General features: G+C 40.6%; 1 protein-coding gene across 1 annotated transcript in view; it reads left to right on the top strand.

The window, feature by feature from the left end:
- Positions 1 to 663: 663 nt before the first annotated feature.
- Positions 664 to 27,882, top strand: part of LOC307157232 (NACHT, LRR and PYD domains-containing protein 3-like) — a 103,904-nt gene continuing 76,685 nt past the window's right edge. Inside the window, exons 1-5 of the mRNA XM_079869079.1 lie at positions 664 to 759; positions 20,348 to 20,431; positions 20,510 to 20,656; positions 20,955 to 21,002; positions 21,645 to 23,439. Of these exons, the coding sequence (XP_079725205.1) occupies positions 20,368 to 20,431; positions 20,510 to 20,656; positions 20,955 to 21,002; positions 21,645 to 23,439 (2,054 nt within the window). The 5' untranslated portion in view covers positions 664 to 759; positions 20,348 to 20,367. The remainder of the gene's footprint in view (positions 760 to 20,347; positions 20,432 to 20,509; positions 20,657 to 20,954; positions 21,003 to 21,644; positions 23,440 to 27,882) is intronic.

Genomic DNA, 27,882 nt, shown 5'->3' with positions numbered 1-27,882 from the left:
CGCTTGCCACGCGCAACGCGCCTACATTTGAAATAACGAAATTTTGGTCGGCAGGACAAATGATCCAACCTATCGGTTTGAAAATGCGTACCGAACACCGAACCGAAAGCCTCGTACCGAACGGTTCAATACGAATACGTGTATCGTTACACCCCTACTTACCACTATCTTGTTTGTTCTTATCCTCCTCTTCCTTTCTCTTCATTCTTTTCTGGCTTCCTGAAGCATAATTCCGCTTCATGATGACTGCCGAGGAGTTTTTGTATTTTGCCGGCAGCAGAGATCACGCAGTTGGCTGGCTGCTGTCAGCGACTACTGAGGGGGGCCCCCTTGAGGGGGATCCCGATAACAGTGTCATTGCACTTTACTGCATTGACTATCAAAGGGGCGCTCACACAGTTTGTCGTTGCATTTTATTCTTAACCAGTCGTTGTCTTGGGGCCCCAGGACAGCTCGGGGCCCCAAGCAATTGCTTGGTTTGCCTGCCTTGTCGCGACGGGCCTGCTGACAGTGCACTTGGAGAACCAAATTAGAGACACAGAGACCAGACTGCTGCTCAGTTGTTTCTCAGTTTAATACAGTTGGACAGAGGATACATGTGTCAATACATGCGTTAGCCTGTTTCCTGCTTGCGTCAAAGTTGCAGGCAGGAAAACCACAGACAGGAAGAGGAAGTGTAGACAGTGCACAGAATGCAAACTCAAACAGGGTGACAGAGAGCCAACACATATTTTACACTGGCACAAATATCACATCACGGTAAGTCTTCAGGAATTAATCTTCAGGATTATAATGATATCAAGCTCTAGGGATTCTGCTTTTAGTTTACATTAATTTACAGACTCTTTACAATCTGAAATATACAGAGGTGGAAAGTAAACATGTAAATGTTCAACACTTCCGCTCTTCTGTCGGCCAGGCGTTGATTCACAGACGATCAGCTTTAGTGAGAAGATCGATTATGATGTAGTTTTGATGGCTACAGAAAATCTGTACTCTCCAATTAAAGTGTCTGGATTGTGATATTTAAAGGAAGAAGCCAGAGTAAATAAATTATTTCATGTTTTAATTTCACCTATGTGAAAATGCTCAATAATAATAATAATAATAATAATAATAAACTTTGAGCCCTCCCCATTAAAACAATTGTTTATTCAGAAGCTACACTTTTTCTTTAGGTTTTTAATGCTTATTATTATTTTTCAAATTAAAGTGACAGAGTAAAAAACAAACAAAAAAATCATTAGGAAATGCTAAGGCAGGGCTGCGCCAGTGTTAAGGTAATTTCTGACGAGGATATAAATATATAAATATATATATATAAATCGAGATCTCCGAGACGACTTTGTGAATCTTTTGAGTCGATTCTTTTACTCCACTCGTCTTCCTTTATGTGGAACGCCAGAGGAAGACTGAAAATATCACTTTCTATTTTTCATTTCCGCTGCTCTTGGTAGGTTGTGTTGGTCATCATGGAAATGTGTCTGTGTTCCTTCATTTGCTCATTATCATTAGATCGACAGCAGAACTTTACACTTCAGTCTGCGCTTTTATGGGATATCGTGGTCTTACGCTAATTTGACCTGTTTATAAATCTGGCCCTATATTATTACTATATTACTATACTAGTTATTATTAGATGACAGCTCAGCTACTGTTTTTAGTGTTGATAAATGTCAAATTATTTTCCCACAGATGCAAAGGGAAATCTGGCACTTAAGCTGTTACCCATTTTACTTCCACCGCCACCTTACAAAAACTAGCGAAAACAGTCAGTCAAAAGCTTTCATTGACATTCAATCCGTAAGTGCGACTCTTTTATTTAGGTTTTTAATGATCATTATAATTTTTCTTTCAATTAAAGTGACAGAGTAAAAAAAAAGAAAAAAAAAAGAGGAAAATCATTAGGAATGCTAAGGCGAGGCTGCGCCAGTGCTAAGCTAATTTCTGACAAGGCTATAAATATATATGTAAACTGAGATCTCCGAGACGACTTAATGACCGAATCATTTGAGTCGATTCTTTTGAGCTCGTCTTCCTTTTTGTGGAACGCCAGAGGAAGACTTTATCTGAAAATATCACTTTCCAAAACATCGTTATTTTTCATTTCCGCTGCTCTTGGTAAGTTGTGTTGGTCATAATGGAAATGTGTTTCTTCATTTGCTCATTATCATAGACAAGGAAAACTAGTGTCTCCGATAAAGATGATTCCTATCAGCTGTAAATCTCCTCATCTTAAAGGAGAAGTTCACTTTCAAAAAAACTTTTGCAGATAATTTACTCACCCCCATGTCATCCAAGATGTCCATGTCTTTCTTTCTTCAGTCGCAAAGAAATTAAGGTTTTTGATGAAAACATTCCAGGATTTCCCCCCATGTAATGGATTCTATTGGGACCCAAACGGTAGAAGGTCCAAATGACAGTTTAAGTGCAGCTTCAAAGGGCTTTAAACGATACCAGACGATGAATAAGGGTCTTATCTAGCGAAACGATCGGTCATTTCCAAAATAAATAAAAAAGTTTAAGTTTTATAAGCACAAACGCTCGCCTTGCTCTGTTCTGTGATGCGCGTTCGTGACGTCACGTAATACGCAATTACGTTGAAAAGGTCACGCTTGACGTGTTTACAAATGTGCAGAAGGAGGACCATATACACATTTTCAAATGTATTTGTGTCAGTTTATCGTTTAAAATGCCCATTTCGTGTGCGTATCCTGGGTGTTTTAATATTAAAAAGCCAAAAAGAACATTTTCTTCAGGACAGAAATTTTTCAAGCGTGACCTTTTCAACGTAATTGCGTATTACGTGACGTCACGAACGCGCATCACAGAACAGAGCAAGGCGAACATTTGTGCTTATAAAACTTAAACTTTTTTATTTATTTTGGAAATGACCGATCGTTTCGCTAGATAAGACCCTTATTCATCATCTGGTATCGTTTAAAGCCCTTTGAAGCTGCACTTAAACTGTCATTTGGACCTTCTACCGTTTGGGTCCCAATAGAATCCATTACATGGGGGGAAATCCTGGAATGTTTTCATCAAAAACCTTAATTTCTTTGCGACTGAAGAAAGAAAGACATGGACATCTTGGATGACATGGGGGTGAGTAAATTATCAGCAAAAGTTTTTTTGAAAGTGAACTTCTCCTTTAATGTAAGGACCATCCATTGGCCCAACGATGGAATCCAACGGCCTGGCGAAGGTTTAAAGCGTGTATGTCTTTTCAGCGCTCCAGTGAAGTTCACTTAATTTATTGGAATTTAGTTGTACTATTACTTTAGCTCTATGCGTATTCTGACTCCAATTTCAAATGATAATCAAATTTAGATCGTATTTCTGATTAGAAAATAATCATAAATATTGATTATGAATTAATTTAGATCTTTGATTATTCTGAGTATCCCATACTTTCAGTTATTAATTCATTATGGACCCAATGCCGCACAGAGATCACGTCGGCCAATTCGTGTTTCTCACGGACACAAATTTGTTAAGTCTGATTTTAGTCAGAGGATGTAGGGTTTGCTAATACCCCAAAAGTCGGTTGCCTACTGCTCACTCGAACAAGAGAGTGTAGTTTAATTTAGCCATTTCCATACAACTTGCTAAACCAGTGATAGACAGAAATCAAAAGGTCTCCAGATGACGTGCCTACTGCTCCGTTCATACATGCGCCTTTAGTTTGACCTACCTTAACTAAGATTTGCGGTAGCACCAGCCTCCTTAATATATTAAAATAATGATTTCAGAATACAGAATAAATCAAGATGTAACATTTATTTGTCAGGTAAAAATGTATCATGCCAATTACAGAAGTAAATGATTAAAAGCCAATTCAGAAAATACATGACATAATTTACTCAAAGATGACTCTAAAAGTAAGCAATGTTTTCCTGACAGAGACACAGGAAAACACTGAAACATCACTGTGGGGGATGATCCTGGTAAAGAGTCCCAAAGATTGCTCTGTCCCCTCGCCTTAAATAACCGGACCAGAACAAAAGGGGTTATACAAATGTTGTTTAGAGTTGTTTGGGCCAATCCATGTACCCCAGGGGGGTAGCACCTGGTTTCAGGAGATATCTTAAAGAGATATCAGCCAGAGAGGAGAAACAGGATTCTCCTAAGTTCTCAATCTTTCTCATTAAACCAATGACTGCAATTAAATTAAGACCATTTTACCAATCGCACTGCGACACTTAAAATGATACCAAACATGAAAAGGAAAAAACAACATATTCACAAGATACACCATATGCGATATATAGACATTCTTAATGAACTTTCAGTGACTTGAGGAGGGAAAAGAGGAGGGAGAGGGGGGATGAGTTGAAGTCAAACAAGGGGACAAGGAGATAAGTTTGGGAAGGACAAGGTTCTGTGCTCTGTCTTTGCTATCTGCTGTCCAGGGTGCATTTTATGGCTTTATTGCATCATTTTGTTTTAGCAGGAAAATCAGTTCTTACATTAAACACATTGTGTCTTTTAGGAGACATGTACATGTCGCGGGGTGATGTGAAGCGGAACTATTTTTTGCCCAATGTTGTTTCCCTGTGGGAGCGATTTCGATGTAAACATCCGTGTAAACAGTCCGGCCGGGCTTATTAAATGGGGAAATGAGCGTCAGCTGTGTAACGAGCGGAGATTGAGCCGCGAGAGAGACATGTATTCGCGAGGGGGATTATAAAAGGACATGTTTGTGTGGAGAGAAGAGATCACACAGAGCGGGGAGAGACTGCACATTAGGAAGAAGGAGCCTTAAATTAGCGGTTTGATGGATCTGGATCCATAAAGGGAGATAATGCTAACAGAGGAAGAGAGGCAGTGGATCTATGTTACTTCGTCAAGCAGTTAAGTGTAATCTTTAATTCTTATTAGGAAACCTAATGCCTTCAGTACCCACTGTATACAACAGTTTGGTGAAACTGCCCCGGAGTTTATTGAAATCTGGTTTGAAGCCTCTAATGTCAGTTGTGTGTTCGTAGTACACTTCCCACACAGTTTTGGATGTACAGTTTCGTGAATTGAGAGGAGGGAGTCGGCTGGGACCGCGAGTGGAGACCTTATTCACTGTGAGTACCTGATTACTGTCTGATTTGAAGAGGATTTTTTGAATATTCATGCATGGCTGCTTGACTCCCTGACTCGAAGAGGAAGCATTATCTGTCTATTGAGCTGTTCACACTGAAGAGGATCCCTGGCGTGAGTACCTGATTACTGTCTGACTTGAAGAGGATTTGTTGCACAATCATGCACTGTTGTTTGATTCCCTGGCAAGATTTGCTACCAGGCTACTGAGCTGTTCCTGTTGGAAAGGGCCCTTGGCTCGACTATCTACCCTCGGCTGTCCGAAGAGGAATCGCTGTGTGAACCCCGTACCAGTGTCTGCTCCATCACTTACCTCTGGCTGCCCGAAGAGGAACCGCTGTGTGAATCCCTTGCCAGTGTCTGCTCCATTACTTACCTCTGGCTGCCTGAAGAGGAACCGCTGTGTGAATCCCTTGCCAGTGTCTGCTCCATTACTTACCTCTGGCTGCCCGAAGAGGAACCGCTGTATGAACCCCTTACCACTGTCTGCTCCATTACTCACCTCTGGCTGTCCGAAGAGGAACCGCTGTATGAACCCTGTACCAGTGTCTGCTTCATTTCTTACCTCTGGCTGTCCGAAGAGGAATCGCTGTATGAATCCCTTACCACTGTCTGCTCCATTACTCACCTCTGGCTGTCCGAAGAGGAACCGCTGTATGAACCCTGTACCAGTGTCTGCTTCATTTCTTACCTCTGGCTGTCCGAAGAGGAATCGCTGTGTGAACCCCATACCAGTGTCTGCTCCATCACTTACCTCTTGCTGCCCGAAGAGGAACCGCTGTGTGAATCCCTTGCCAGTGTCTGCTCCATTACTTACCTCTGGCTGCCTGAAGAGGAACCGCTGTGTGAATCCCTTGCCAGTGTCTGCTCCATTACTTACCTCTGGCTGCGCGAAGAGGAACCGCTGTATGAACCCCTTACCACTGTCTGCTCCATTACTCACCTCTGGCTGTCCGAAGAGGAACCGCTGTATGAACCCCTTACCACTGTCTGCTCCATTACTCACCTCTGGCTGTCCGAAGAGGAACCGCTGTATGAACCCCTTACCACTGTCTGCTCCATTACTTACCTCTGGCTGCCCGAAGAGGAACCGCTGTATGAACCCCTTACCACTGTCTGCTCCATTACTCACCTCTGGCTGTCCGAAGAGGAACCGCTGTATGAACCCTGTACCAGTGTCTGCTTCATTTCTTACCTCTGGCTGTCCGAAGAGGAATCGCTGTATGAATCCCTTACCACTGTCTGCTCCATTACTCACCTCTGGCTGTCCGAAGAGGAACCGCTGTGTGAATCCCTTTCCAGTGTCTGCTCCATTACTCACCTCTGGCTGTCCGAAGAGGAACCGCTGTGTGAACCCCGTACCAGTGTCTGCTTCATTTCTTACCTCTGGCTGTCCGAAGAGGAATCGCTGTATGAATCCCTTACCACTGTCTGCTCCATTACTCACCTCTGGCTGTCCGAAGAGGAACCGCTGTGTGAACCCCTTTCCAGTGACTGCTCCATTACTTACCTCTGGCTATCCGAAGAGGAACCGCTGTGTGAACCCCGTACCAGTGTCTGCTTCATTACTTACCTCTGGCTGTCCGAAGAGGAACCGCTGTGTGAACCCTGTACCAGTGTCTGCCCCATTACTTACATCTGGCTGCCCGAAGAGGAACCGCTGTGAGAACTTCCTACGCAGCCTGACGAAGAAGAGAGTCAAATCAAGTGTTTTTTTAGTTTAGGATTTAGCCTATTTTAATTCAATAAAATACAATGTTTAATACTGATTACCTTGTCTGGTCTCGTGATGTCTTTGGGTAACTCCTCGAGGTGGTACGCTTAATAGGGGTGGTGTGAGACCGGGGGGAGGCCACCCCGGCCTGTGACATACACATGATTCTCAAAAAGAGCAATGAAGAATTGAATTTGGTGTTTAAGTTTAAGGTTGATGACTTTGACTACACTGTGCATGTAACATCAGAGATGTTAATGCAGTGGACCCGCCGCCCGTTCGGGCCGAAAGCGGAGCCTCTTTACCTGGAGAAAACCTCAGAGAACTGGTCAAACCACGACTAGAGTAGCTGAGTCAGTGTTGTTTAATGAGGAAGAGGTTTTGTTGGACGCTGACATTTCCAAATTTAAAAAATACAGAAAAAAATCAAACTTTAAATCAAGTTTGAAATCAAGTTCAGTGTTTTTTAATCAAACACTGAACAAGTTACAAAAGTGTCAAAGACGAATCCCATGAGCTGTTCTTCTCAGTCAGATGATGAGCGTTTATGAACACGAAGAGTCTGAAAGTGATGTTAGTGGAGACACACAGATGGATGTGGAGAGTGCTTACTCTTTCACCAAAATTCTGTCCTTTTTACAAAGAACCAAAGGCTTGAGATCAGTTAACCCTCTGGGGACCAAAAACGCGATGTAAAATAATTTAAAATGATTTTTAGCAATGTAAAATAAACACTAAATGCTCTGTTAATTTTGATCTTTCATTTTCATGTAATACATCAATCGATCCTGTTCAGTTTCTATTTTTTTTCTGTATACTCACAATAAAAATAAAGTTTTTTGCTTTTTGCCAAATAAAGAAAAATTAACATGATGCGATTTCTGCACTCTCTCTGTCAGTAAACTCCAATTTGAAACGCTTTCGAAAATGATCTATAACTCCGCGAAAATTCAGTCAAACAGGCAAACAGACCCACGGGCATAAAGCTTGAGATTGCATCTTTTAAATGTAGTAATTTATATAAAAAAAAAAATATTCTCAGCTTGTGAAATCTGTATTAAAAGAGAACGATTCCAGTCAAGCTCATTACGAGCTCATTCAAAAGTAATGTGACCACTCCCCGGAGAGCGCTTGCAATTCAAATGCAAATTCTGAGAACCATTTCAGACCTGTGAAACGCCCCCACATCAGCTGTAAACAAAGCGTCGCGAGTGAGACATAATATAGCCTACCTTATGGAGAAAAGATTCCTCAGAACAGTGCTGATATGAAGAGCAATATCTCTTGATATGAGGAGCAGATCCCGCTGAGGAGTGAGGTAGGCTGTTATCTTTTCTCAAGTGTTAAAGTCCCTGTAAAGGCAATTCTACAAAAAAATTCTAAACACATTATAAGTGCTAGAAATGTATTGCTAAAACATGTTACAAAGACTGAGAACTGTGAAGTACTAAATTGTGGAGTTAGACCGTTTAACAGTTTTTCACCCTTGCTGTGAGCCGGATTTTTTGGGCAGGGCTAAAACGGGGGCTCGATGACGCACTGCGACCCCCTGAGCTTGATTGGGCCCCTACTTGATGACGCACGGAGTCACTAAGCCTATCGCTCAATCGCGAGTTACTATCAGACAGCCTACAGTTTGCTAGCTACTATGCCCACGGCTCTGGCTATGCCTTCGTCATGTAAATGCGTATTCCCTGGATGCAATCACTTAGAAAACAGATCGGTGTCCTTATTTAAATTTCCGAAAAATGATCATATCAAGAAGAGGTGGATTTATCTTGTGAAGAGCTAACGCGTTACCTTGATGGAGAGCTGATGATCACCACCACACCCGCCTCTGTAGAGATCAGGATAGTTTACTTTCGTTGGAGACAACTGGAATTCACTGATAATCCGCTGTTACTGGTGAATGGGGCCGAACCGACTATCTCCCGCTGTCCGCTTCGGCCTTCATCCTCCCGTCGCGCCGACATGCACGAGCTGTGCGCGAGTCATATTTCCCGCGAGTGGGCGTGGTTTCAGCGCAGCCAGCGGACACGCCCCCAGCGTTTGAGAGCTGAGACTACTGCTCATTTTTTCGAGATTTTGATAGCTTATTTTATTTACTTGGCGGCTTTTTTAATCATTGAAATTGGGCTGGGTGTCTAATAACACATTTTTCGGTGGTATGACAAACTCAGAACACATACTTAATTTTGACTTTACAGGGACTTTAATGTGGAATAACGTTATGGAATAACGTTAGTGTAGGCCTATGTAAACCGCAATAAGATGAAACGCGTTTCTATAATATTTCTGTGAGATGAATGAAGGGTACATATTTGTAAAGACTGTTTAGCCTAAATATGAATCGCGTCTGTGTGTGAAAGAATAAAGTGCTTTGCTATAGCCTACTGAAATGAGTAAAAATCGACTGAAATATGTTGAAATAAAATGTATTTGTATAAGCAACGTATTAAACTGCAAATTAACATTTATATGCCCTAATATTTCATAAAAACAACGTTACAGTCAGGCGAAGTATGAAAGACAACATTTTGTTGACTAGATTTGGGTACAGTTTTTACTGTAGAATATACTGCCACATCAAATAAGCTTTTGTTTAGCAATTTCTGCTCATATCTATATATATATATAAAATACTATTTTTGTCAAAAATAAAGTCATAGACTAAGATGTTAGATGTTCCAATGTTGGCTATATTCAAACTAATGAATACATATGATAAAATGTAGGCCTATAATCTTTTTTTTTTTTTTTTACAAAGAAAGAGTACACTTGAAATATTGTTGAAATTGTAATTATTGTTGTAATTGTAACCTTTTTAATAAAATAGCAAAACATATTTACAAGATAGATGTAAGCGAAATCTTAAATGGTCAATATAAGTCTTCTTCTAAATATATCTTTTGTCCTTGTGTTAAGGGTCTGTGAAGGAGGACTCAAATGCAGGATGACAATTAACAGCTTTATTGACAAACAGATGACACGACGAGGTGGGAGAAGGTAGCAATCCAAACAATAGGTAGAGATGAGACAAAGACAACAGCTGAGCAGCAGATGTAATGAGGTGTCCGTAGGCTGGAGTGTAGATATGGCAGATCAGAGTGAGACCAGAGGTAACCAGCTAAAGCCAGACAGGAACTTCTTACAGCTTGGCGCTCGGGTATCTCGGGCTCAGAACAGGGCTGCTTGCTGGACAGGACTTGGACGGGACTGGAACAGGGAACAAGACAGAGCCAATGGCAGTAACCAGAGCACTAACAAACTTCTACAACAAAACACTAACGATTTAAGAGGAACGATACTAAGACACAGTAGTACTCTGAGGTACAACATTTAACGAACTGGCAAATACAAGAGGGAAAGAGCAAACATATAAAGGGAGCTAAGAACATGAGGAACAGGTGAGCACACTCAGACAAACAAGGACTTAACGAGAAGACAGGTGCTAACACTCAAACAAGGACTCAACTAAACAAGGGGGCGTGGTAACGGGAAACAAGGAGGAAGGGACAGAGGAGCACATGGCAAACACAAACTCGAGCTGTGTCCCAAAGTGAAGGCTGCATCCTTCGAAGGACTGAAGACTTCAAGGATGCAGCCTATGCGTCCTCCGAAGGACGTACCGTGTAGCCTCCATAGGATTTCCTAATTGCGCAGCCAGGTGTTCCCGATTACCGCTCCAGGCGCCAAGCAACGGTGCGAGAGTATGCTGCTATCCTGATAATTCATTTGATATGCTATGGAGCCAGAATTGGCTATTGTCATTTTTATGTTTTATATTTTACTGGAGGACATGGTATTAAGGATGTTTCAGGTCATACTTTCGGCTTAGCCGAAGATTCAAATGTTCATTTATATCTTACCTTGATGCGATTTTGTGGGCTAGTGTATTCTTTTTATTATGCACATAAATTGACCATGGTAAATATATTTACACAGGTTTTTAACCCCATTTGAATATAAAACCCAGTTGAATATAAAAAGTCCAGTACGAATGTTACTCCCACTCGTCATCGGCAGCTGTCAGTCACTGTTGCTAGGCGACAAGAACAATCGTCCGTAGGCTAGACCGGTCCGAGCGCTTCAGATGCGCCCTTTGAAATGGGACGGAGCTGTAGTTAGCAACAATTTGTTAATATTGTTGTGACAATAAACCTACATTTTGTTACTTTAATTTTCAAAATAACCAGTGGTGGTATGTAAGGAACTACATACTTCGTTAATACTTTTTTTGTTTTTGTTTCCTTTATCTAACTTTGTTTGGCCATTTTAGGGGGCTGGGTACTGGAAGCAGCTATATTTTCCATCTTAGGAGGTGGTGTGATGCAGTGATAACACTATCTTTGGATTGCTGTGGTTGTATATTTCATTCAACACGTGTGTTACAATTTTCCCGGGTTGCACTTAAATAAGTGGAGATTGTTGCTTCCAGCCCAAGACTTGTATACCTGATTCAATCTGGTCGCCCTCCTTATTGTGGCCATTTCATTTGTTTGTATTGTGTGGATGATTATGATGTTTAGTATTTGCTCCCAGTAAATGTTTCATATATAGGAAGAGTCATTTTAAAGAAATAAACAGACCCTGTACCTCACTAGTGCCTATACTTTCATTCAATTGAATAACTTGAGCGAGTTTAATTCCCCACTAATTATAGACGGCGGAGGTCCGCCTTGTTACATAAAGATGTTCCTTTATTCAGTTAAACTATTCATGAAAATACAGAACAACCCGGCCAACTGACCTTTACAGACCAAGACATTTTTATGTATGATAAAATTTAATAGCTAATGATGGTTGGGTGTCTTTTGTTTTTCTTTTTCTTTGTTTGTGTTAACCTCTCTGTTTTGTTCAAATGCAAATTAACATTTGCTATGTGTGACATAAAGCTGGGTTCTTTAAACATCAGTGGAGCCAGAGAGGATGCAAAGGGAGTTTCCCTTATTAGTTTGTTTTTAGTTAAGGAATTAAATGTCATTTATTTACAAGAAATGCATAGCACTGTTGAAAATGAAACTGCATGGAAGAAAGATTGGGATGGGGAAGTTGTTCTCAGTCATAAGAGTAGTAACAGTGGTGGAGTAGGTGTCCTGTTTTCTAGAGACTTTTTACCCATTTCTTGTGTTACTGAAGAAATCATCGAAGGTCGCTTGTTAAAAATACAAGCTGTATTTGAAAGTGAAAAAATGACTTTCATCAATGTTTATGCTCCAACTGTAGGCACAGAAAGGGTGGTCTTTTTAAACTTTCTAAATACTGTAATAAGTAACTGTGGTGATGATGGATACATGTTCCTAGGTGGTTTATTTTAACTGCACTGAGAATGCAACTCTAGACAGAATCCACTAAGAAACACATGGAGCCAGTAAGAATTGTCTTGTTAAAATGATTTATGTGATGTTTGGAGGCTTTTTCATACTACTCAGCGTTAATATACTTGGACTTATGTTGGGCAGTTTGTGACTTTGCGAGATAAACAACATAAGGTAGCAGCACTGGTATTACAAAACATTCAGTGGCACATGCCAATCAAAAACAGACATGACACAAATAACACATTTGAAAAAATAATACTGACTTTAATGCATTTAATTGATATATAAAATGTTTTTCTCGTTAGGGCCATAAAACACAGAGAAGTGACATTGGGGATGGAGAAACCCAGACAAATTAACTTCGGTTAAACAGGCGTATAATAATTTGGGTAAATGTGTAAGCTAGATGTATGCTTTTATAATAAAATGTCTATTTATCTATCTATCTATCTATCGTAATAATGTATGATTTGCAAAAATGAGAACTGCTGCTTCTGTGTAGATGAGAGAAGCAAAGTGTGTGTGTGTTCTGCACACGCTACATTGATTATGGCCAAGCATGCGCCCTTAAAATAGCATCTGAATAACATGTGCAACGCGCCACCTGTCAGGTTTGGCATAGACGAAGCAGACAGAATGGTAAGTTAAATGCTTTAATTTGCAGAATGGATCGGTACAGCGAAACAGGTGAGTAAACAGTAAGTTGAATTTCAGATGATAGCTTAAATGAAGTGAAACCAAGTCTCTCTCTCTTTCTCTTGCAGATGATGATGAAGGAGTTCCTTAGAAGACGGAATGGTGACTGGCTGAGAAGATTGGGATCGAAGGTAGGTATACAGGTAAGTATGGCAGAGAGTCTGTGTCATGTGTAGAAGAGATCAGACAATGACTGAATGTTTGTAGCAGGTATATATGGGTGAACTGATGATGAGGTCCAGGTGACAGTGATTAGTAATCAGGTGACAATGAGCATGTGAATGACTGAGTGGGCGGAGTGGGCTCGACCACGACCCCTGGGAGCTGGGCGGTCAGGATGGTCAGAATGGAAGTGGGAGAGTAAGGCTGGATCTAAGAAATCATCACAGAGCACCCAGGAACGCTCCTCTGGACCATAGTCCTCCCAGTCCACCAGATACTCCAGACGGGGACCTCGCCGCCGGGAGTCCATGATGGATCGAACTCTGTAGATAGCCTCTTCTTCCACAGGAACGGGAGGAGGAGGCACGTCATCCGAGGTGGAATCTGAGGGAACAGAAGAAACTGGGTCAGTGAAGGGCTTGAGGAGAGAGACATGGAAGGAAGGAGAGATCTTGTACTGAGGTGGAAGGTTGAGTCTGTAGGTTACTTCGTTCAACTGCCTCTGGATGGTGAAAGGTCCAATGAATCGATGACTCATCTTACGGCAAGGCAGGCGGAGGTGAATGTCCCTCGTCGATAACCACACCTTCTGACCAGGTTGGTATTGGGGTGTATCGGCTCGTAGACGATCCGCTTGATCCTTGTGCCTCCGCACTGCTTGTTGTAGATGCACATGAGCTGAGTCCAATACCCCCTCGCTCTGATGGAACCAAAAGTCGACAGCTGGAACCTCCGAGGGCTCACCCGACCAAGGGAAGAGAGGTGGCTGATATCCGAGGAAGCACTGAATGGGGGTGAGCCCGGTGGTACGCTGAGTGAGGGAATTCTGGGCGTATTCCGCCAGGGGAGGTATCGGTTCGAGCTGTCTTGGTACTGGTGGCAATAAGTTCGCAGATAACGTCCTATCTCCTGAATCTTCCGCTCAGTCTGGCCGTTGGTCTGCGGATGATATCCTGAAGAGAGGCTGACAGTGACCCCGAGGAGCTTGAAGAAGGCGTGCCACACCCGGGAGATGAATTGGGGTCCCCTGTCCGAGACAATGTCTTCGGGAATGCCGAAATTTCTGAATACATGATGAAACAATGCTTCAGCTGTTTCTAAAGCCGTGGGTAAACCAGGTAAAGGTATAAGCTTGCAGCCTTTGGAAAATCTATCCACAACGACGAGCACACAGGTAAATCCACCGGATCTAGGAAGGTCAGTCATGAAGTCCACTCCGATGTGTGACCAAGGGCGTCTGAGTATAGGTAGTGGCACAAGTTTACCCTCAGGTAGTTTCCTGGGAGTGTTGGTGATGGCGCAGACTGAGCAGCCACGGACGAACCTGGAGACATCTTGGGAGATGGACGGCCACCAGTACCGCTGACTGAGGAGCGAGAGGGTACGCTTGCTACCTGGATGTCCAGAGTCCGGAACTGTGTGAGCAGAGTCCAGAAGGGGAGTACGAAGATGTTGAGGTACGAAAATACGCCATTCTGGACCTCCCGGCGGAGCAGGATGGCGAGAATTTTCTTGAGAGATTTGCTGGTCGATGTCCCAGAGAATGGGACTGAGGATTAAGGCTGGAGGGAGGATGGTCTCAGTACTGAGGTCTTCAGAAGATGAATGATGGAGTCTGGAAAGAGCGTCTGCCTTGCAATTCTTACTTCCTGGACGGTAAGTAACAACGAAGTTGAATCGAGTGAAGAAGAGTGCCCAGCGAGCCTGGCGAGGATTCAATCTTCTTGCCTCACGAAGATATTCCAAGTTGCGATGATCTGTAATTACTTCGAACTGGTGATTTGCTCCCTCCAGCCAATGTCTCCATTCTTCTAAAGCCAGTTTTATGGCTAGCAGTTCCCGGTTGCCGATGTCGTAGTTTTACTCCGCCGGGGACAGCTTTTTGGAAAAGAAGGCACATGGATGGAGTCTGGGAGGCTCACCCTGCCGCTGTGACAGCACCGCTCCAACCCCAGTGGAAGATGCATCGACCTCAACGATGAAAGTAAGTTCTGGATTGGGATGGATGAGGATTGGTGCTGTCGTGAAGACTTCTTTGAGTTGCTGGAAGGCTTGGATAGCTGTGGGATTCAAGGGCAGAGACTTGGGTCGATTCTTTAATTAAGATGTGAGAGGAGCACTGATGAGACTGTAGTTCTTGATGAATCTTCTGTAGAAGTTTGCAAAACCGAGGAATCTTTGAAGTTCTTTGACAGATGTGGGTAATGGCCAGTCTTGGATTGTTTCCACCTTCCTCTGGTCCATCTGGATACCATGCTGATCTATGATGAAACCCAGGAACTGAACAGAGGTGATATGGAACTCACACTTCTCCAATTTCAGGTAAAGCTTGTGTTCTCTCAGTTTCTCTAGTACTTGAATGACATGACGATGGTGTTCAACAATTGAAGATGAATAGAAGAGGATATCGTCAATGTAGACAATCACAAAACGGTTGAGGTACTCACGGAACACTTCGTTCATGTACCCTTGAAAGACCGCTGGAGCGTTGGACAGCCCGAAGGGCATAACCTGATATTCATAATGGCCAGATGGGGTGACGAACGCTGTCTTCCACTCATCTCCATGCCGTATACGGATCAAGTTTTATGCACTCCGAAGGTCCAGTTTCGAAAATATGCGAGCCCCACGCACCTGCTCCAAGGCAGCTGGGACCAGAGGAAGGGGATAACTGTATTTGACGGTTTGAGAGTTGAGATGACGATAATCGATGCAGGGCCTCAAGCCTCCGTCCTTCTTACCCACAAAGAAGAAACTTGAAGTGGCAGGGGAGGTCGATGTGCGGATGAACTGTTGTTGTAAAGCCACCTCCACATACTCCTCCATGGCCTTCTGCTCCGGGATGGACAGTGGATAGATACGACCTTTAGGTAGAGTGGCTCCAGGTAGCAAGTCGATTGCGCAGACCCATGGCCGATGAGGTGGTAGTTTAGTAGCCAGTTTCTTGCTGAACACATCCTGGTACGCCTGGTACTCCACTGGAATCTCTACTTGATGCTCTACTTTAGGGCTCTCAACCGAGGTGGAACAAACAGGAACTTTGGACCTCTTCTGAGGCGTCGATGATGAAGGGATTTTCTTGATGGATGATAGACAGGACAAATGGCAGGACTCACCCCAACGCAATACTTCACCAGATTTCCAGTGGAGCGTCGGCTGATGTTGAACTAACCAGGGTTGTCCCAGGATGAGCTCAGCGGTGGACTCCTCCAGCACCATAAAATAAATCTCCTCTGAATGAAGACAACCAACATGCAGCGTCAGAGTAGGTGAACAGTGACGAATTCGACCTCGACCCAGCGGTTTTCCCTGGATGGTTTGTACATGGAGGTCTTGAGAATTGCGATGTTTGCGGATGTTCAGTTTTTGGAGAAGCTGGGTGGAGATGAAATTCCCCGCCGAACCAGAGTCAATAAGGGCTTGCGCTGAGACACAAATACGAGAAGTTAATACATGCACAGTGGTGCGATTTAAAGCTTCAATTTTAGGTGAGACTTGAATTGTGCTTACCGCTGGGCATGGAGGTCGAACAGGGCAAGTGCTGAGAAGATGATTATCAGATGCACAATAGAGACAGAGTTTATGAAGAATTCGTCGTTGACGAATTAACTGAAGTGAAACCAAGTCTCTCTCTCTCTTTCTCTTGCAGATGATGATGAAGGAGTTCCTTAGAAGACGGAATGGTGACTGGCTGAGAAGATCGGGATCGAAGGTAGGTATACAGGTAAGTATGGCAGAGAGTCTGTGTCATGTGTAGATGAGATCAGACAATGACTGAATGTTTGTAGCAGGTATATATGGGTGAACTGATGATGAGGTCCAGGTGACGATGATTAGTAATCAGGTGACAATGAGCGTGTGAATGACTGAGTGGGCGGAGTGAGGGAATGAGTGGAAGGAGATGGTGATGGAATCCTGACACCACTGACTTTAAACTAGGTTTTTTGGTCAGTGGCGGAATTGTTTTCTACACCTGCAAAATAGCACCAGGGAACGTTTGCACCAGAACACGCCTCCTCTTTTCGCTGAACCGCCCCCGGGAGCGCAAGTTCATTCCCTAGTTTACCGACGTGCGTCTGTGGAGGGAAAAGTCTGCTGTGCGTCGGGTGCAAAATAGGAATGATACATGCGTTGGTGTACAAAGTCAATTGCGCTGGGTGCAAGATAGGGGCCAATCTCTTTTCGGTGTAAACCTTCCTGGATGTGAAACAGTTTTTAAATGATCTGCTTATGCTGTAACAATCAGTAGAAAACTTGTTTTACCTGCCAGGTTGATTTGGAACAAGGGTGGGTTTTAATATCTTGGTGTTTATCTTGGAGTTGATACTTTTGTGTGTATTGGGAAAATGTTTTTAAAAAATTGGGACAATGTTTTAGGAAAAAATCGAAGGACGTCTCAAAAAATGAAAATGGATCTTGCCACAAACCATTGATGTGTAAACTGAATTTGGTGACACTACAGTGTGCAACATTGAAGTTAATGACTAATATTTGTAGTAGTGCTTTTTGGGTTTTGCATTTTGCAGATGGTCTCATGGAGATCGGTTTATATTATAAGGCTCGTTTTGAGGAAAATGAGGTTGTAGCTCGTCATCTATGGATTGGAAATAGGTTTCATTTGAGTTTTAACAACGTTTAGCTCATGATTTATTGATCTGGGAAGTTCGGATTTGTGAATAACTTTACTGAACTCCTTGAACTAAGCACTGTCCGTATTTCTTTATCCTTAAGTCGAAGTTCAAAATAAAACTCTATGAACCGCTCCATTGTTAATGTACAGAGTTCTGAAACACGGATTAAACAGGAAGTGTTTGTCCCAACCCGCAATAGTTTTGAAAAATAAGGTAAGACTCAAGATTTTTAGAAGTAATAATACAGAGTTTAAGGGTTAGTTCACCCAAAAATGAAAATTCTGTCAGTAATTACTCACCCTCATTTTGTTCCAACCCCGTAAGACCTTCGTTCATCTTCGGAACACAAATTAAGATATTTTTGATTAAATCTGAGAGCTGTCTCACTCCTCCATAGGCTTCTAAGGGACTGATACTTACATAGATTAAAAAGTTCGTCGAGACAAACTTTAAGTTGGCTTGAGAAAGCCGGACCAGAAAGTTTGAAGAAGTTTAAAATAGTTTGGAGTTTAAAATTAATTATCAGTAGTAGTAGTTAAAATCTATTTTATATTTCTGACCATGTATTTACTTGTTTCAATTCGCAATAACATTTCCCATGACAACCTAATAAACAGAGCGAACAATGTACGAACAATGATAACAAAGAGAACAGTAAAATAAAATGAAAATAAAAAAAGACTTTAAAGTCCGAGGTTTAAAGTAGATCCTCAATTTGAGAGGAACAATAAAAATAATGGACTGATACTTGCTGGCCCAGAAAAGTTATTAAAGAGATTGTTAATATAGTCCAAGTGACTACAGTGGCTCAATCTTAAGTTTATCAAGCGACAAGAATACTTGTTGTGCGAAAAAGAAAAGGAAAAAAAAACGACTTTATTCCACTATTCATTTCCTTCTCTCTGGGCCTCGAGTTTTTCCACGTAGTGTTTTAACGCAGAGCGTCTGTGTTGCACGCCACACGCATCACACACATGACCAGCGTCTGCCAATAGTGAGCCTACGTGGTGACGTGCAACACAAACGCACTGTGTTAAAACACTATTGCCTGTATTTAATAAATAAGAAGCAAATATCTAGCAGACAATATAATCATGGAGGCGCTGGCGCGCTGCGGTCACTTGCATTGCACTTGAACTGGAGCGCATCTCATCATAAATTAACCGAAACTCAGTGTATTCACGTTCTGGATTTGCGCTTTGAAGTCCATGAAAATGCTCGTTTTTGACGTGTATTTATCATAAGAAAAAACGGTGTCGAATGAACGCTATGAAAGTGTAAACAGGTAAACCAAACATGCAGTGCAAACGTGTGTTTAAAGTGTGCAAACAGGCGAAAAGAATGTGCTCTTTACTTAGTGTTCTCAAAACTGCATGTCAAAAGCGTATGCTCACTTTTTTAGGGCTTGAGTCTGTTTTTGTCCTCTATCTGGGGTTTAGGACTCTTGTATTATCATTAAACCCAACCAAAACAACATGGAAATATCGAGGACAAATTTGACTGAGGATTATAATTGCTGAGTTATTATAATCCAGAAAAATTTGTTCACAGATGATGTAGCAAGAAAAAAATCAGGGATCAATGCCAAGGATTTCTTCTACTGACCCATCGGGCCAGTTGTTTAAATTTTGACTTGCCCTGCCAAAATGTACAGTTGCCCCACCAAGTAATAAATATAAAAATAAAATAGGTCTAGTTATTGTTTAAGTTGTTTTTGATCCATGTTACCTTAATAGATAAGGTTATGACGCCAACAATTACTAGCCTACTAACTCATATAATTTCTAAATATTGTTTAAGACAGTCAGTAATAAAATAAGAACAAATAATACAATTACGAGCAATAGCACAAATAAATACAACAGAGCAAACATATACAAATGAAATAAACAGTTAATTTCAGGTTTTTCATGTAGGTTCACACTAGATTTTCAAGCACAGACAGTAATCAAATAAAAATATCACTGCAGTCTTCACGGTATAAATATAGATTAACCCTATGAAAAACGTGTTTGACTGCAACTCATACTGTGTGTGAAGAGAATTTTAATTTAGGGCAAATGAATGCAACAATAACGCATTAACAGTTAAACAGATTAACAGGCTCATTTTTGAGTCTCATTTTAAAAATTCACTTTCCACTTCACCTTCTCTAATTTTACAACAGTCAGCATAGATAATACTTTGAAATGAATCATGTCTATGAGCTCTTCACATGCTCTTTGACCCTTTGCCTAATGAGGTTCTAAACATGTACTTCACATGCTCATGTCCGCTATAACCGTAATTATTAACATTTCCTTAGCTACTGGGCACGTCCCTTTGGCCCTTAAGACAGCCGCTATTACACCAGTTCCTTAAAAGCCTGGCTCTGATCCTGAAGATTGATCTACCTATAGGCCTATTGCCAATCTACCTTTTCTGGCTAAGGTCCTCGAACGGGTCGTTGTTGGCCAGCTACAGCAATATCTGTACAAATATTTATGTCTTGATGTTATTTCTACATTATTTTGGAGATTTAATGTGAAAGTATCACAATATCAAAATATGTTAAAAACTTTATTGTTTATCGCGATTACCAAAAAATGACCAAAAATCCCCCAAAAATTATTAGTTTATTTTTAAATTGATTGACAGCACTTATTGTCAGATACTCTGCTCTTTTTTTGTATTTTTGGAAAGTGTCTGATAACATATGATTCATTATAGACATGTGTGTTCTTGTCTAACAGCTGTAAGTCAGTAAAGGACAATGGCATCTGTTGAACAGCATGATAACACACTAGATGAGCTGGAAAACAAAAAACTAAAAGAAGGTAATAGTGATAAAAGGTATCAGAAATGTTAAAGTTGTGATTTAAGCAATGTAATTAATCTCTCTATCTCTATTCCAGGCCAGATGAGCAGCAATGCTCACACTGGAGTCAGTGTTGATGTGAAAGCTGAAACAGGAGCAACTGTAAATGCTCCTGTATTCAATGATAACACCATCACAGGCTCAGTGACCTTCAACAACTACATCTACAACACTGCAGGACATGGTAATATAGTATTTATATATAATAATGACTATAATACAATTAATATAATAAAAATATAATATAATAAATTGTAATGTTTAAAAAGACACAATAACTGTGCTTTCTGAGACACACTGCTTATTAACAATCATGTATGAAATAATGTTCAGTAGTTGTGAATCCTGTTCTTAAGGAAGTTTAGTGTGTAGCCATATTGTTCAGAAATGCTTTAGGTACTTGTCACTTTATTCTTCTGTGTAATTGTATCTATTGTCTCTTTCCTTTTGTATAAATTTACTCATTTTCTCTTTCCTCACAGAGCCACAAAAAACCTTAGCGACGGAGACACCAGAGAAACAGTTAGAAGGTACAACCATCATTTCTTCATTATAGAGGTCTTAAACGATTTAGACATGTTGGGTGTATTTATGAATTCAGAAAAATGTCATGTAGCTTTTCAGTTGCAAAACTATTTTTGATAATGTTGTGGGGCACAGCTGCATGTGAATGTGTGAATGTGTGTGTGTGTGTGTGTGTGTGTGTGTGTGTGTGTGTGTGTGTGTGTGTGTGTGTGTGTGTGTGTGTGTGTGTGTAGACCTGCCTGGAACTACTTTAGCTGTGCATTTCCTGGAAAATAATTGCACACCTTAGAAAGTTTGTCAGCCAATCAGAATCAAGCATTCAACAGCCTCTGTAGTGCAATTACATTTAAAGAACATCCATTTAATTAACATTTGTAGTTACAGTTAACTTTAGCCCTAACTGTAGCCCAACCCTTGACCCAGAAGCTAACTCAGACCCCTATAATCCTAACCCTTAACCAAACCCATAACTCAGCTCATTAGCAGAAATGTGGGAATCATCCAGAACAAAGTGTAGTCACACGGTAAATCCATAGTCTTGTATTAAATGTTAGTACAGAGTAAAGGCACCTAATAACAAGTGTGGCCTAAAAATAAAACTCTTTTTGCCTGTAATTTAATTTGCTTACATTATTTTTTTAAAACAGAGAATTTGCTAAAGTTTTTGGAAAAACACAAAACCAACATGCAGAAGAAAGCAAAATATATATTTGAGGGCAAAGAGGCAGATCTCAAAGCTGTTTACACAGAACTGTTCATCACAGAGGGAGATATGGCAGATGTCAATCACGAACATGAGGTTCGGAAGATGGATGATGCTTTCAAGAACAAACAAACACAGGACAAACCCATCAAATGCAATGATATTTTTACTGAATTGAAGAAAAACAATGAGGAAAAGATTGTGCTGACAAAGGGCATCGCTGGCATTGGAAAAACGGTCTCTGTGCAGAAGTTCATCCTGGACTGGGCAGAAGGAGAAGCCAATCAGAATATAGACTGTGTTTTCATGCTTCCATTCAGAGAGATTAACTTGATGGAAAATAAAGAGTTTAGTCTCCATGAGCTTCTGCTGGAATTTTATCCTGACCTGGAGGACCTGAAGGACCTGGAGAAATCAAAGTTATATAAGGAATGCAAGCTAGCATTTATATTTGATGGACTTGACGAGAGTCAGTTGCCTTTGAATTTTAAAAATAGATCATTAACCAATGTTGAGAAAGAATCATCAGTAGACGTGCTGTTTACAAGTCTGGTCAAAGGGACTCTGCTTCCGTCAGCTCTCGTCTGGGTGACCTCACGACCAGCAGCAGCCAATCAGATCCCTCCTCAGCATGTGGGTTTGTTCACAGAGGTGCGAGGATTCACTGACCAGCAGAAGGAGGAATACTTCAGAAAGAGAATCACAGATGAGACTGCGGCCTCCAGAATCATCTCACACATTAAGACATCTCGTAGTCTCTACATCATGTGCCACATTCCCGTGTTCTGCTGGATCACGGCCACAGTCCTTCAGGATATCCTCATCAAGAACACTGCAGAGAACATCAGCACAACACTCACTGAAATGTACATTCACTTCCTGCTGATACAGATGAACATGAAGAGCCAGAAGTACGATAGAAAAACAGAAAGACAACGTACAAAGCTCTTACATTCAAATAGAGATATGATATTAAAGTTGGCGAAGCTAGCGTTTGAACAGCTGAAGAAGGAAAGCGTTGTGTTCTATGAGAAAGATCTGAAATCATGTGGTATTGATGTGAGTACAGAGACAGAGTTCACAGGAATGATCGCTGAGATCTTTAAGAAGGAAGATGGACTTCATGAGTCAAAGATCTTCTGCTTTGTGCATCTGAGTGTTCAAGAGTTTCTTGCTGCAGTGCATGTGTTCCTCTGTTACCTGAACAAGAACATGCAGGAGCTTCAGTTTTTCTGTGGTAAACCCAAACGAGATGTCACATTACATGAGCTACTGCAGAAGGCTGTTGATAAAGCCATGGAGAGTGAGAGAGGACATCTGGACCTCTTCCTGCGGTTTCTGATGGGCATTTCACTGGAATGCAGTCAGGAACTGCTCAAAGGCCTGCTCAAAGACCCTGAAGACACCACAGACACTGAAGACACCACAGAGAGCATCAGACGAACAACTGAATACATTAAACAAAGACTACAGCGGAACATCTCAGATGAAGCTTCAGTCAACCTATTTTACTGCTTACTTGAGCTCAAAGATAATTCTTTATATGAGGAAATCCAGAGACACCTCGGTCCAGATGATCATCCAGGAAGGGGACTCTCCTCTTCGATGTGCACAGTGCTGGCCCACACACTGCTGACGTCAGAGAAGGTGCTGGACGAGCTCAACCCAAAGAGGTTCACTTCATCACCAGCAGACTACAAGAGACTCATTCCAGCTGTGAGATGCTGCAGAAAAGCCCTGTGAGTAATTACACAATTTCACAACAATTAAAAGTTAAAATACAGTTGGAAATATCTTTCATACTCAACATACTCAGGTTTTACTTTCACATTCGCTGATTCACTGTGTTCAAAAATGTGTATGAAAAGGTTTCTTATAACTATGGCTTGCAGATTCTTTCCCCTGTGTGAACTGTAGTATGAATGAACCAGTGGTGTTTCCTCTAAACAGACGAGGTAGACAGTGCCTCCTGAAGAAATATCATGAAAAAATAATCAACAGAAAAAAAATCAGGATTCCCACAATTTATAAACGCTACATTTACTTTCTAAATCTTAGCCTCTTGTTTAGTGTTCAAACACAATATCATCTTCCCTCTTTTTCATATGAATAAAGGTCAAAATGACATTTAAATTACTGTGATTTTTTTTGTTTGGCTGTTATGTGTTATATATTGTTTACATTGAGAAATTGTAAAGGTTCAGGAGGCAATAGCCTATGTGAGATGTAGCTGGTGGTTAAAATTTAAAATACTCCAACATAACAAACGTCATGACCAAATTATACTCAAAATAATCATGCCCTACGTGGAAGTTTGACATGAAATGTTTCTCAATTCTCATTAAAAGCAATACGTTAAAACCTTGTCACTGGGAGATTTTAAAATAATCTACGTGGCGTTATGAACTAAAACAACAACCAGGGAAAACTATTATCTTGCACATTTTCTTGTCATCAACACCAACTACTCCTAAGACGACGGCACCGTAAACAGAGTGGAAAGACACAATGTTTATGTTGTTTTCTCCCACATGGAAAGCTGTTATAAAGAAAATGCTTAATGTGTCTGCATCTGCATGTCTGTAAATAGTATCATTTATTAACAAGGTGTATATTAAGTCTTTATTTAAATTTTAGTTAATTACATTTTAATTAATTAAGCCACGTTAAGCATTGTCTTTAACTAGCCGAACAGAGGGCCCGTCACGCCTCTCTTCATCAGTTTGCACTGGCTGTCAACAGATGCTTGCATTAAACAGGGTTCGTACACTTTTTCCAAGGTCAAATTCAAGCACTTTTCAAGCACTTTCCAGGTCCATTTGAAAGCTTTTTCCAGCACCTTACACTACCGTAAATTACATACCAATACATACTTAAAATTCTTATTTAGTGTTTTTATCACATCAAAAGAGATAAACAGCCAAATGTTTCATAATAGCAGAGGGCTGCACAATATAGAAGAAAAATGAGATATGCGATAACTCATTAAATAATGCGATATTCAATATGCGATACGATAATGCTTAAAGTGTGTCAAATTAACTTAAATTATCTTTAAAATATCTTTAAAATGATATAACCTACACATACGTGTTTCACATTCTTTTTGTGATAAGAAAATATCCCTACAACTTCAAGACAGTGAACATCAGTGTTTTACTGTAGCATAAGAAGTGTTATTTTAGAAGTTTACATTAGGTTTATTTAACAACAGAAACTGATTAATCAAATGTAAAAATAAACACTGCTTAGTTTTCACTGCATGAATTAAATATACTGATTCTTATTAAAGCTACAAAAGTTAGCCTATTCAGCCAAAAGCAGTGAGTGATTTTCTTTGTCTTTTGTTCATGACCCGTTATTGCAAGCCATTACGATATGCAATTATGCATATTGTAATATATACATTTGCAATATTTCGATGTATTGTGCAGCCCTAATATTTAAGCCAATCACAAGTTTTATTCTTCAAAATGTATCACTAAGTATATGAATAATATACTTTTCATTATATTAATGTCCAAATATTGCTTACCAGATAATGTGATTTATAGGCTGTAAAACTGAATTAATTTCAAATATGAAGACTTAGAAATATTTGACAGGCCTTCCCGTTTTGGGACACATTCTTGATATAGACGAGGTTTGAACAATATCTGAGTGCACAGGCACCTAAATGTATTTCATTGCCAAGATGTCTTGGGCCAAGACATAACGTTAGCTAATACATTTACTGTAATAGAGCAGTGTAAATATTGCATAGGGCCATCCTAAACCTTACAGTAACAGTATACTACTTATGACACTGACCGATTTCAGTTCAGCAATCAACGACTGTTGTTATGCACTGGGCTAACGTTTGCAGGTTAATTTGCACGTTACAGTTCTGTAATTTTGGCAATGTTCACTGCATATTCCACAAATGAACATAACGGACATGCAATACTTACATTACATTATCACACCAAGTACTCTCAGTCACTAATGGCCCTTTCAGATAGGACGCGGACCGCGCTGCGCTATGAAATGAAACCGATATATTTCAATGGCTTGCGCCGCGCGACTCGGACCAAAGCGGAGCTCAGCGAGCTCGCGCGCACGCCGCGGTCAAAGTTTAAAATAGTTCAACTGTTGCCGCTGCGTGGCCAATAAAAACGGTGCATCCAAACAACCGCGGAAATCAAAATGAAAACTCCGCCTACTTTTGCTCTGGCCAGCGTAACGCAAATCAATCTGTATCTGATTCTGAAGGGCTACATTTTTTCTCCATTTAATAATGAACTATTTCGTCAGAAAGATATTTCTTATGAAAGAAATACAGTTACAAATTCAAGCATTTTATCCAAAATTCAAGCACTTTTCAAACCTTGAAAACACAACATCAAAATTCAAGCACTTTCAAGGATTTCAAGCACCCGTACGAACCCTGATTAAATTCAAGACACTGATGTTTGCCTACAGAACAACCACTGGCTCTGCACCCCTATACCTAAACTCACTACTTCAGACTTATGCGCCATCCAGAAGCTTTCGGGTGAACGGTGCCTTGACGTGCCATCCCAAAGAATCACAAAATCACTTTCACAGACCTTTACCTGGACTATTCCAAGCTGGTGGAATGACCTGCCCAACTCAAGCTGAATCTGGAGTCATTTTCAAGAAAATATGTGTCTTGTTCATCAACACTTGACCCATTAATACTAATACTGTTTTATTTTTTCTTTATTTGGCAAAAAGCACAACACTTTGTTTTTATTGTGAGTATACACAAAAATAATACACATTTAACAGGATCGATTGATGTATGAAACTTGTTTGTAATATCAAAGTCAACAGAGCAAAATTAATCTCTTTTGAACTGATAAAAAAAAAAGCGAGCTGGTATCGCCGGCGATACCGCCGACCCCAGGGTTAACTTTACACTTCTTTTTAGTTTCGAGTACATCTGGAAGGAGACTGTGTATGACAGTTACGTTACACGATTTGACTGATTTGGATGTGGAAGGGCGACAGCGCACTTGCTTTAAAGGAAATGGTGTTTTCATAATCGTTCAAAGCCAAAATCAAAAATGAAAATTCTATTAATCGCGGAGCCCTAGTCATGAATTCATCTTTGAGAGCAAGGGGGCCACTGCTGGTTCAGGCAACTTGCGTCCTTTGCATATAGGGAGGACCAGCTCTGGATATGTCATTGTCATGATTAAAATTAAAATCCCCCTGGTAAGTGGATGTTTAATCATCCTCTGGCGAGATGTTGAGAGATTTAATGTTTTATTTTATATTCAGTTGATTTCATCTTGCGCTGTGTGGCTGTATGTAGTTTGTACAGTGGACACATATGAACACTGAACACTTTTCATTTTACTCTGGGGATTTTGCTATGTGTGCTTCAGATTATAGGCAAGGCAAGTTTATTTATATAGCACATTTCATACACAATGGTAATTCAAAGTGCTTTACATAGAAGACATTAAAATAATCAAAAGAAATAAGAATAATTAAAACAGTTTAGAATAAAAAATAAAATACAGTACAGTACAAACAGTCAGACGAACAGCGGCACAGTGCTCATTCAGTAAATGCACAGCTAAACAGTGTTGTCATGTTTCACACAGTGTAGAAAAATGAAACAAAAGCACGCACATCAATCTCAAAAGGGTGCTCGACTAAAAAACATCAAGTAAAAATTAAAGTAAAGTCGGCAACACCTAAGCTCCAAAATTATCAAAAATATTTATTGTAAAGACAACTATCGCATAGCGGTAATGTTTCGAGCACGCAGGCTCTTCATCAGCCTGCGTGCTCGAAACGTTACCGCTATGCGATAGTTGTCTTTACAATAAATATTTTTGATAATTTTGGAGCTTATGTGTTGCCGACTTTACTTTAATTTTTACATGTGTCACACAGTGTCATGTGTTTTGAGTCTGGATTTGAATGTGACTACTGTAGGAGCACATCTGATCGCTTCTGGAAGCTGGTTCCAGCATAATAGCTAAAAGCGGACTCGCCATGCTTAGAGTGTACCCTTGGTGTTTCTAGCTGGTGTGATCCTAATGATCTGAGTGATCTGTTTATATTCAGTGAGCATATCTGCAATTTATTGAGGTCCCAGGCCACTGAGTGATATATATATATATATATATATATATATATATATATATATATATATATATATATAT

Source organism: Squalius cephalus (assembly GCF_949319135.1).
Source record: "Squalius cephalus genome assembly, chromosome: 4".
In the NCBI taxonomy this organism is placed as follows: Eukaryota; Metazoa; Chordata; class Actinopteri; order Cypriniformes; family Leuciscidae; genus Squalius; species Squalius cephalus.
Note: the sequence above shows the minus strand (reverse complement) of the source record. Positions and strands in the feature narration are given on the sequence as shown.